The sequence below is a fragment of the Mustelus asterias genome, chromosome 7 (assembly GCF_964213995.1).
Source record: "Mustelus asterias chromosome 7, sMusAst1.hap1.1, whole genome shotgun sequence".
Classification (NCBI taxonomy): domain Eukaryota; kingdom Metazoa; phylum Chordata; class Chondrichthyes; order Carcharhiniformes; family Triakidae; genus Mustelus; species Mustelus asterias.
In genome coordinates this window covers 110162097-110174274 of record NC_135807.1, presented here as the reverse complement: position 1 = coordinate 110174274, position 12178 = coordinate 110162097, and the positions used below count along the sequence as shown (strand labels likewise).

Here is a 12178-nt window from a genome sequence, read left to right as displayed (position 1 = left end):
TGGTTGGGTGGTCAGTCGGAGAGATCAGGGCTGGCCCAGGGAGTCCAGCGATCAGGGGGTGGAGAGGGTGGGGGTCTACAAGGCCAGCAATCGGTGATTGCGGAGCTGGCCAGCAATCTGGATGTCGCCACTGCGCATGTGCTGATCTCCGCGCTGACAAATCAGCGTATGCAGTGGCCCGCTCAGCGCTATGCTGCTGGCTTCTTGGGCGGGAATAGGTCCCGCCCCGAGATTTCCAGTGTGAATCCTGCTGAGGCACTCTGTGATGCACAGAGTATCAGAGATTCACTCTGGAAATCACGCTGAAAACACCAGATAGGATTTACTCCCATTTTCCCCCACGCAGTGGGAACTTAGAATTTTTTTTGGAAGAACCCCGGCCGAGAAATGCAAATATAGTTCCATCGTTAAAAAGGGTTCAAGGAAATGCCAAACAATTATAGGCCAGTTATAGTATTACATCGGTGGTGAACAAATTAGTAGAATCAATCCTAAAAAAAAGGATTAACTGTCAAGCAGAAAGGCATGGATTAGTCAGGGATGGTCAGCATGGATTTGTTAAAGGAAGTACTTGCCTGACAAATTTGATTGAATTCTTTGAGGAAGTGACAAGAAAGACTGATGAAGGTAGTGCATTGGATGTTGTGTACATGGATTTTATAAAACGTTGACAAGGTCCCACATGACAAATTGGTCAGAAAAGTAAAAGCCTATGGGATACAGGGTAATGTGGCAAACTGGATAAAAACTTTGGCTCAGTAACAGGAAACAAAGACTAATGGTCAATGGATGTCCTTGCGAATGGAAAGTTGTTTCAAGTGGTGTTCCAGAGGGCTCAGTGTTGCGACACTTGCTCTTTGTGTTATATATTAATAATTTGGATGTGAACATAGGGGGCATGATTGGGAAGTTTGTAGATGACAAAAAGATAGGTTGAGTAGTGGATACTGTAGAGGATAGCTGTAATCTTCAAAACTATATAGATGGGTTGGTGGAGTGGGTGGTAAAGTGGCAAATGGATTTTAACATGGAGAAGTATGAGGTAATGGATTTAGGGAGGTCAAACAGTTATAGTGAGTACACAATAAATGGGAAAATACTAAGAGGAGTAAATGAAGTGAGAGATTTTAGCATACAAGTACACAGGTTCCGAAAGGCAGCAGTTCAAATAGACAAGGTTGTACAGAAGGCATATGGAATGTTCCCCTTCATTGGCAGAGGTATAGAATGTAAAGTAAGGATATAATGTTGGAATTGTATAAAACACTGATGAGGCCACAACTGAGTTTTGTGTGCAGTTCTAGTCATAAGGACATAATTGCTCTGGAGAGAGTGCAGAAGCAGTTTACAAAAATGTTATCAGGGATGGAAAAGTGTAGCCAAGAGTAGAGATTGGATAGGTTGTGGTTATTTTCATAAAAGAATCATAGAATCCCAACAGTGCAGAAGGAGGCCATTTGGCCCATCAAGTCTGCACCGACCACAATCCCACCCAGGCCCTATCCCCATAACCCCATGCATTTACCCTAGCTAATCCCCTGACACTAAGGGGCAATTTAGCATGGCCAATCCATGTAACCCACACATCTTTGGACTGTGGGAGGAAAGTGGAGCACCCGGAGGAAATCCACGCAGAAATGGGGAGAACGTGTGGATTCCGCACAGTGACTCAAGCTGGAATCAAACCCGGGTCCCTGGCACTGTGAGGCAGCAGTGCTAACCACCTAGCCACCCTTCCGCCCTGGAATTTTACTTGGAATAAAGGAAGCTGAGGGGTGACTTGATTGAGGTGTACAAAATTATGAGGGGAAGAGATAGAGTGGACAGAATAAAATTGTTTACCTTGGCGGAGAATTCTTGAACCAAGGGACATAGATTCAAGATATGTGGCAGAAAGTGTAGAGGGAACATGAGGAAGAACCTTTTTATGCAGAGGGTAGTTGGCGTCTGGAGTTTGCTGTCCAAATTGATGGTATAAGCAGAGAGTCTAAACTCTTATTAAAAGTATCTGGATCTGAACCTACAGGGCTACGGACCAGGTGCAGGAAGATGGGTTTAGAAAGAACTCTTGGGTTTTTCTCAGACTGGCATGGACAAGATGGGCCAAATGGCCTCCTTCTATGCTATGGTTCTTTTGTTTATTCAAGCATACAGGGGGAGCATTGAATCACAGACCTTTTAATATTGCACTCTGCTAAATCACAAAAGTTTCACTTTATTTATATGTTGGTGGTCATGTACACAGAACATTTTTTAATTTCCAAACTTGTCTACATATAGGTTTATATTAAACATTTCACCCAAGCATGGCTCGTTATCTCCTCCTAGCTAGATACTAATTGTCTTCCCCTTATCCTATCCAAAGATTACAGTTAATCTGTTTCGCCTTATCTCCTGTCCCTCTAAAAGTAAACAAAGTTGGTTTCCTAATCTTACTGGAGAGATCTGCTGAAATAGATCCTTAGGGTGTATAAGGTTAACTGGTTGCGTAAGCATTTAACTAGCATGTGCTTTTTAAGTCAGGGTTCCATTTTAATACATTTATTTTATTTCCCCTAACAATGTCAAGGGGAGATGATTGGATTCTCTCTTGTTGGAGATGGTCATTGTCTGACACTTGTGTGGTGCAAATGTTACTTGCCACTTACCAGCCTAAACTTGAATGATGTCCAGTTCCTGCTGCATATCGGCACAGGCTCTGGAGCCGTGAATTATGCTGAGCATTGTGCAATCATCAATGAAGATACTCACTTCTGACCTTGTAATGGAGGAAAGGTCATTGATGAAGCAGCTAAACATGATTGGGCTGAGGACACTATCCTGAGGGACTCCTGCAGAGATCTCCTGGGATTGACCTTTAATAACCACAATCATCTTTCTTTGTTCTAGGTATGACTCCAAACAGTGGAAACCTTTCCTCCTGATTCCTATTGACTCCAGTTTTTCCACACTTGGTCAAATGTTGCCTTAATGTCAAGGGCAATCATTCCCACTTCACATCTGGAGTTCAGATGTTTTGTCCATGTTTGGACTGAGGCTGCAATGAAGTGAGGACCTACGTGTCCCTGGTGGAACCTAAACTGAATGTAAATGAGCAGGCTATCGCTGTGTAAGTGCTGCTTGATAGCACTTCCATCACTTTTCTGATGATTGAGAGTGAACTGATGGGATGGCAAGTAGTTGGATTGGATTTGGATTACTTTTTGTGGACAGAACATATCTGGACAATATCGAAAGAGGGGGAGAGATTGGGACCAGGGACATGATGCTCTTAGTTGAAAATTCCAGTGCACTGGCATTCAATTGGGGCCTGGTGTAATAGTGGCCTCATCTCGTGTAAACTGGAAGAGGTAGAGTCCACCTGGTGGGTGCCAGCCAGGTTTGGGGTTCAAACACCCAGGTTAAAGGCATATGTAAAATTTATTTTACTGACTAAAGTTGTGGGGGGTGATTCTTTCAGACAGCTGTGCTGCTTTAGCCACCGGATTTCTGGTGTCGTCAGCTCTGTGCCAGAAATCAGTGTGGAGCTGAATAAATTATTTAAATCACCAATTGAATCTGATTAGTGGGCCCAGGACTGAAGTCTCCGGGCCCGCTAATGTCTCTCCCCACACCCAACACCCACCAGGAGTGTTTCACTCCAACAGGGTTTACAACAACTCCCCACTGGCAGTGAACTGGCGGCCCGACCCTGCTGGAGAGAAGGGAGGCCATTGAGGCCCCCAGGAGGTTGCAGCTAAGGGAAGGGGTGTGCCACCTGGGCCCAAGGGGCAGACCCTATTGGGACAATGGGTGGGAGTAGGGGGAATCCCGCTGCCACTCTTAGAGATCATAGGCAGAGGGAGGAAAGACAGTGATTGGGGCTGGCCATCGAGAAGGGGGTTGGCCTGCCGGGTGGGTTGGGATTGCGCGGGGGGGGATCAGGACTGCAGTGGGGTGGGGGGGGGGGATTGGGGCTGCCTGTGATGGGGGGGGGGGGGGGGGGGTGTGGAATCAGGAGGTCAAGGCGGTCCGAGGGTGGGGGGAGGTCAGGATTGCTGGGTGGGGGGAGGTTATGGCTGGCTGTGGCTGGAGTGGGGTGGCTATGACAGATCAGCGCATGTGCTGTTGCCCGCTCAGCGCTATCCAGCCGGCCTCTCCAGTGGGAATAGGCCCGGCCTCCAGCCTTTCAGCATGATTCACACTACAGCACTCTGTGATACAGAGTGTGGGTTATACATTTAGAATCACACTGAAAAAAGCAGCAGATGTACTCCAATTTTTACCAGAATTTGGCACTTAGATTTTTTGGGTGAATCCTTCCCATGATTTGGCCAGCTAACATGTCCTTTGGCAGGGTAAAAAGTGGAGTCAGCCCATTACCTCCTCTAGAACAATCAGCTTACATCAACATTTTTGGAGTCTACAGTCAAATTTGGGGATTAGGCACCCCTGAAGACACAAAATGGAGGCAAATTTTCTGCTCCCCATGAACTTTGAAGGGTCATATTCAGAGTTCTGTTTGTGCAAATTTTCTTGCTCATTGTTTTTTGATAGGCAATTCAGCAGCTTCAGTCTGGCTTCTGTCTTGATGGGCTGCATGCTTTTGGATCAAATTGATGAGAATTATTAAAACTTGCATTGAATCACTTGTGTGCAGTTTTTAAAAAGACAGAGTTTCTTTCTGCACATAGAGCTTTTGCAGGTTTGCTCCGCGTCAGATACTGATTTTTACCCCTTTTGACAAAAACTATTTCCTCTCCTCAAATGTGGGCATCCCCTGTTCTTAAAATGGCACTTATTGTACATCGTACATCATGTTATGTGACCTTAAATGTTTGCTACATATTATTACAAAAATTCAAAAGCAAATTCAACACAAGCCTTTTTCCTCCCTTAGGCTTAGGATACAAATCAGACACAACAGGCAATTTGATCATCTTATACGAACTATTATTCAGAATAGCAGCAAAACAGAAATAAAAATAGATGGTGGAATACTGAGATATACCTGGTCCATTCCAGTCTTCCAGCTCCAAATTAGATTGGCCTGGCTTTTCTCCATCTGATTCTACTGTCTCCCTACTGCCATCTTCATCACCTGAATAAAAAAACACAATGCTCAAAGTTGACTAATATGGGAAGAGTTATAGTTTACAGTGAATGCTTCCCCTTCAGGAAAAGTACCAAATTTTCTGGTTAGATAGATGGATCAGTAACCGAGTTTTTGAGAAGCTTGTTCACCTACATATCTTTCTTTCCTTTACATAAGGGCTCCAAATTGCCTACCAATGTAATAAACTTTAACATATGTAGCAAGAAGTTAATACTGTAGTCAGTCACTAAATTAAATGTTTTTTCAATAAATCAAATATTCAAGGAAAAAGGAAAGGAAAATTCCAAGTTAACTTTAATTCGAATCATAGATTCACTACAGTGCAGAAGGAGGCCATTTGGCCCATCGAACCTGCGCCACTGACAATCCCACCCAGGCCCTATACCCGTAACCCTACGTATTTATCCTGTTAATCCCCCTTACACTAATAAGGGGAAATTTAGCATGGACAACCTAACCCACAAATCTTTGGTTACGATCTAAGAGTCATTATCATTGGATAGCAAAAGTCCATTAATACAATAATTTTGTCGTAAACCTTTAAGTCAATTTTTGCATGAACCCATTCATAAATTTAAACAGCAGCACAAGAAAGGTAAATGAATTATTGTAATTATAAAGGAGTGACAAAAAGTTAATTGGTAAATGCAAGCCTTTTCTCTAATTCTTGCACAAATGTGATAATTGTCATTACCTCTCTGCATCACTTAGTGTGGCACAATAACAGTTTTAACAACACCAGGTTAAAGTCCAACAGGTTTATTTGGTAGCAAATACCATTAGCTTTCGGAGCGCTGCTCCTTCGTCAGGTGGAGTGGAAATTTGCTCTCAAACAGGGCGTAGAGACACAAAGTCAAGTTACAGAATACTGATTAGAATGCAAATCTCTACAGCCAACCAGTTCTTAAAGATACAGACAATGTGAGTGGAGGAGGGGGCATTAAGCACAGGTTAAAGAGATGTGTATTGTCTCCAGACAGGACAGCCAGCAAGTCCAGGGGGCAAGCTGTGGGGGTTACTGATAGTGTGACATAAAGCCAACATCTCGGTTGAGGCCGTCCTCATGTGTGCGGAACTTGGCTATCAGTTTCTGCTCAGCAACTTCGCGCTGTTGTGTGTCGTGAAGGCCGCCTTGGAGAACGCGGCATCTCCACATCATGACTTAGGGCGGCACAGTGGTTAGCACTGCTGCCTCATAGCGCCAGGCACCCGAGTTCAATTACAGCCTCGGGTCACTGTCTGTGTGGAGTTTGCATGTTCTCCCTGTGTCTGCGTGAGTTTCCTCCGGGTGCTCCGATTTCCTCCCACAGTCCAAAGACGTGTGGGTTAGGTTGATTGGCCATGCTAAATTGACCCCAGTGTCGGAGGATTAGCAGGGTACATAGGTGGGGGTTATGTGGATAGGGCTTGGTTGTGGTCCGTGCAGACTCGATGGGCCAAATAGCCTCCTTCTGCACTGTAGGGATTTTATGAACTATGATCATTGTTAACGATAGCATAGTGATTATGTTACTGGACTTATAATCCAGAGACCTGGACTAATGATTCAGAGACATGAGTTGAAATCCCACCACAGTCGATTCAGTTAAATAAATCTGGAATAAAAAGCTTGTATCAGTAATAGAAATCATGAACTACTGTAAAAGCACATCTGGTTTAATGATGTTCTTTAAGGAAGGAGATCTTCCATTCTTACTCAGTCTGGCCTATATTGTGTCAATATGCGCGATCTTCTTGGAGATCCTCTCCACTTGCAGCCGGCAGTTTGCGGTGTCCACATCATGACTATATTGTGTCTCCAGACCCACAGCAAAGTGGTTGATTTTGAAATGCCACTCAGTTCATCAAAAACCATTACCAGTGGTAAAAGGTTATCTTTTTCAAGGGCAGTCAAGATGGTCAATAAATGCTGGCTTTACAGGTGATGCATTCATCTCATTAATATTTTTTTAAAACTCAGAAAACAAGTGGAGCAATGATTCATGGCCTACTTCCTTTTCATCTATGCTTGTGCTACTTTGCATGGCAGAGTATACAATGCCGCCAGAACTTGAAATCCGCATAATCTAAGTGAGAGAAATCACATGAATATTATTTTGGAGGTAGGGCTTTCCTGGAATCAGTATTCCAAGTAAAGAACATAAGAACATAGGAAATAGGAGCAGGAGTAGGCCATCTGGCCCTTTGAGCCTGCCCCGCCATTCAACAAGATCATGGCTGATCTGAAGCGAATCAGTTCCACTTACCCGCCTGCTCCCCATATCCCCTAATTCCCTTATCGATCAGAAAACTATCTACCTGTGATTTAAACATATTCAATGAGGAAGCCTCCACCACTTCAATGGGCAGAGAATTCCAGAGATTCACTACCCTCTGAGAGAAGAAGTTCCCCCTCAACTCTGTTCTGAACCGACCCCCCCTTATTTTGAGGCTGTGCCCTCTAGTTCTGGTTTCCCTTCTAAGTGGAAAGAATCTCTCCACCTCTACCCTATCCAGCCCCTTCATTATTTTATATGTCTCTATAAGATCACCCCTCATCCTTCTAAACTCCAACGAGTACAGACCCAATCTGTTTAATCTCTCCTCATAAGCTACACCCCTCATCTCCGGTATCAACCTGGTGAACCTTCTCTGCACTCCCTCCAAGGCCAATATATCCTTCCGCAAATAAGGGGACCAAAACTGCACACAGTACTCCAGTTGCAGCCTCACCAGTGCCTTGTACAGTTGCAGCAAGACCTCCCTGCTTTTATATTCTATCCCCCTCGCGATAAAGGCCAACATTCCATTCGCCTTCTTGATCACCTGCTGCACCTGCAGACTGAGTTTTTGCGATTCGTGCACAAGGACCCCCAGGTCCCTCTGCACAGTCGCAGGGGCTCTATTCAAAGTAATGGCTTTAATAAACTACTGTTATACAGTTTTTAGTCCAAAGTTCCTGTGCGGAAATGTCTTAACTTCAATAAGCATCAAGAAGCATCAATCCATTTAAAATCAGGAACTTACTGTGTGGAAAATCATGGTCACAAACTTGTGTTTAATCACTTAAGCATTTCTGAGAGTGGCCCTTCAGTAAGATGATGCTCAGAATTATTCTGTACTCAAGTAGCTCAAGTAGATGAGTAACTTTTACTTTACTTGGTGAATACAAATGGAATGTATATATATGTGTATATATGTGTGTGTATATATCTCACTTTCTAATTTGCAACAGAGGACAAGCATTGCTGGACAAGCTGTTAATGGGAATATATTTTTGGGTCCCAATTTATACTCCGCAGACTGGAAACTACCACTCGCGTTTGACCTGCACTTACATTTTGGAACTGCTACGAAGCAGTAATTTAATGAATGTTATTTAGCACACATTTATTGTCTGTTTCCCAAATGTTGTATATTTGCTGCAGACTAAATTGCCTCTGAATGCTAAATCTCTGAAGATATGTTTTTGTCATTAATCGTGTTATTGCCACTATAATCGCTTGCTAAGAACCTAATACATTACATGTGCAATGAGCTGCTAGTCCTCATATTGAATCAGTATTATTACAAAAGCTGAAAGGTGAACTGCTGTGTACGCGGCCTTCAAGTTTTTGTTTAATACTGTTCATATTAAGTTCAGTAGCACTGTAATTGGCAGGACCTGCAAGAGAGGAAACATGTCCAGCTGCATATCAAGTTAAGTTGTATTGGTACAACAGGCTAGATTTTCATCTGCAAGGTGGGTGGCAGGAAATTTCCTGGCTCAGCCTGCAAAGGCGGGATTTTTGTTCTGGGAGTGGGGGCTGGGTGGTAACTAGAGTTGGGCCTGCCTCATAGAATCATACAGTGCAGAAGAGGCCCTTCGACCTTGAGTCTGCACCGACATATGAGAAACAGCTGACCTCCCACCTAATGTGGAGATGCCGGCATTGGACTGGGGTAAACACAGTAAGAAGTTTAACAACACCAGGTTAAAGTCCAACAGGTTTATTTGGTAGCAAATGCCACTAGCTTTCGGAGCGCTGCCCCTTCGTCAGGTGGAGTGGAGATCTGCTCACAAACAGGGCACAGAGACCAAACTCAATTTACAGAATAATGATTGGAATGCAGTCTTTACAGCTAATCAAGTCTTAAAGGTACAAACAATGTGAGGGGAGAGAGCATTAAGCACAGGTTAAAGAGATGTGTATTGTCTCCAGACAGGACAGCCAGTGAGATTCTGCAAGTCCAGACAAGCTGTGGGGGTTACAGATAGTGTGACATGAACCCAAGATCCCGGTTGAGGCCATCCTCATGTGTGCGGAACTTGGCTATCAGTTTCTGCTCAGCAACTCTGCACTGTCGTGTGTCGTGCAGGCCGCCTTGGAGAACGCTGACGCGAAGATCAGAGGCTGAATGCCCGTGACCGCTGAAGTGCTCCCCAACAGGAAGAGAACAGTCTTGCCTGGTGATTGTCGAGCGGTGTTCATTCATCCGTTGTCATAGCGTCTGCATGGTTTCCCCAATGTACCATGCCTCGGGACATCCTTTCCTGCAGCGTATCAGGTAGACAACGTTGGCTGAGTTGCAAGAGTATGTACCGTGTACCTGGTGGATGGTGTTCTCACGTGAGATGATGGCATCTGTGTCGATGATCCGGCACGTCTTGCAGAGGTTGCTGTGGCAGGGTTGTGTGGTGTCGTGGTCACTGTTCTCCTGAAGGCTGGGTAGTTTGCTGCTGACAATGGTCTGTTTGAGGTTGTGCGGTTGTTTGAAGGCAAGAAGTAGGGGTGTGGGGATGGCCTTGGCAAGATGTTCGTCTTCATCAATGACATGTTGAAGGCTCCGGAGGAGAGGCCGTAGCTTCTCCGCTCCGGGGAAGTACTGGACGACGAAGGGTACTCTGTCCACCGTGTCCTGTGTTTGTCTTCTGAGGAGGTCGGTGCGGTTCTTTGCTGTGGCACGGCAGAACTGTCGATCGATGAGTCGAGCGCCATATCCTGTTCTTATGAGGGCATCTTTCAGCGTCTGGAGGTGTCGGTTGCGATCCTCCTCATCCGAGCAGATCCTGTGTGTAGGGAGGGCTTGTCTGTAGGGGATGGCTTCTTTAACATGTTTAGGGTGGAAGCTGGAGCAGTGGAGCATCGTGAGGTTATCCGTGGGCTTGCGGTATAGTGAGGTGCTGAGGTGACCATCCTTAATGGAGATGTGTGTGTCCAAGAATGCAACCGAATCCGGAGAGTAGTCCATGGTGAGTCTGATGGTGGGATGGAACTTGTTGCTGTCATTATATAGTTGTTTCAGTGATTGTTCACCATGAGTCCAAAGGAAGAAAATGTCATCGATGTATCTAGTGTGTAGCATCGGTTGAAGGTCCTGTGAAGAAGTCTTGTTCGAACCTGTCCATGAAGATGTTGGCATATTGAGGTGCGAATTTGGTCCTCATGGCTGTTCCGTGTGTCTGGATGAAGAACTGGTTGTTGAAGGTGAAGACATTGTGGTCCAGGATGAAGCGGATGAGTTGTAAAATTGCATCTGGAAACTGGCAGTTGTCGGCGCTGAGCACTGACATCTCCACTCACATTGTTTGTACCTTTAAGACTTGATTATCTGTAAAGACTGCATTCCAATCATTATTCTGTAAATTGAGTTTGTGTCTCTGTATGCCCTGTTTGTGAGCAGATCTCCACTCCACCTGACGAAGGGGCAGTGCTCCGAAAGCTTGTGCCAAATAAACCTGTTGGACTTTAACCTGGTGTTGTTAAATTTCTTACTGTGTCTCCCACCTAATCCCATTTACTTGACCCATAGTCTTGAATGTTATGACGTGCTAAGTGCTCATCCAGGTACGTTTTGAAGGATATGAGGCAACTCGACTCTATCACCTTCCCAGGTAGCACATTCCAGACCATCACCACCCTCTGGTAAAATGGTTTTTCCTCACATCCCCCCTATTACTCCTGTCCCTCACTTGAACCCATGTGCCCTCGTGACTGACTCTTCAACAAAGGGGAACAGTTGCTCCTGATCCACTCTGTCCATGTCCCTCATAATCTTGTACACCTCGATCTGGTTGTCCTTCAGTCTTCTCTGCCCCAACAAAAACAACACAAGCCTATCCAACCCCTCCCTATAACTTAAAGTTCCATCCCAGCCATCATCCTGATTCTTCATCCTGGAATCTCTTCTGCACCCCCTCCCCCGGAAAGACTCTGGAAGCAGCCGTAGATTCTGCTAGGTGCTGATCAGGCTATTTAAAAGGATTGTCTCAGTGTTATGGGACTTTGTCCCAATTACAGTTAGATCAATAAAACAAAAAAACAGCTCTCTAGCCCTCACACTCCTTTAGCTGCACACACTCTTCATGTCCCATCAATGCCAATGCCCATGGCCTCTCATAACTTCCATGCCAACCTATGCTCTCCACCAATCCCCCACATCCCCTCCATGCCAACCTATGCCCCCCCACCTACCTCCATAACCTCTTATAGCCTCCATGTCAACCTATGCCCCTTCACCCAACTCCCATGTTCTCTCATACCCACCATGCCAACCAATGCCCTGGCCATTTAAAGTACCAGTATCAGAAATTGAAAGCACTTCTTTATCTTGTGTAAATAAACATTGTGCAGTTGACAGATTAGAGCAGAGAAAAAGAACTGTCAGCCAAGCCATGTTTTCCCTCGGGTGCAGTTGTTTCAACAGAGTTGTCTGGGCTTCCATCAAAGATACAGAAGGGGGCCATGGGGGTTGGCAGAGGGGCGTAGTTTGGCATGAAGAATATAAGGACCATGGAGGATAAGGGTAGGTGAGAAAATATAGGTTGCCAAGAGTGAATTAGTAAGTCCTTTACAACATACCTTTTGAAAGTTTTCCTCTGTCCACAATGATGAGTTCTTGTAAAACTGGCCAAAATCTATTAAAATTGTGGAGAGCTAGGAGGTGCCTATCCCTGCAATGGAGTTGGCCAGTTCGGGAGTGCAAGGTACCGGCTTGCAACCCACACTAGCCTGCATCCTGATCGTGCACTGGTGAAAATTGGGGATTTGGGAATAAGGACAGGAATCCCAGAATTGGGATTCTTAAAGATCATTTTTAAAGATCCAGAGAATCTCTCTGACT

At 45.0% G+C, this 12178-nt stretch overlaps 1 protein-coding gene across 1 annotated transcript in view; it reads right to left on the bottom strand.

Moving 5' to 3' along the window:
* The window catches only part of zfpm2a (zinc finger protein, FOG family member 2a), a 978760-nt gene that overhangs the window by 560467 nt on the left and 406115 nt on the right, over window positions 1–12178 (bottom strand). The window contains exon 3 of the mRNA XM_078217130.1: window positions 4991–5080. Coding sequence (XP_078073256.1) covers window positions 4991–5080 — 90 coding nt within the window. The remainder of the gene's footprint in view (window positions 1–4990; window positions 5081–12178) is intronic.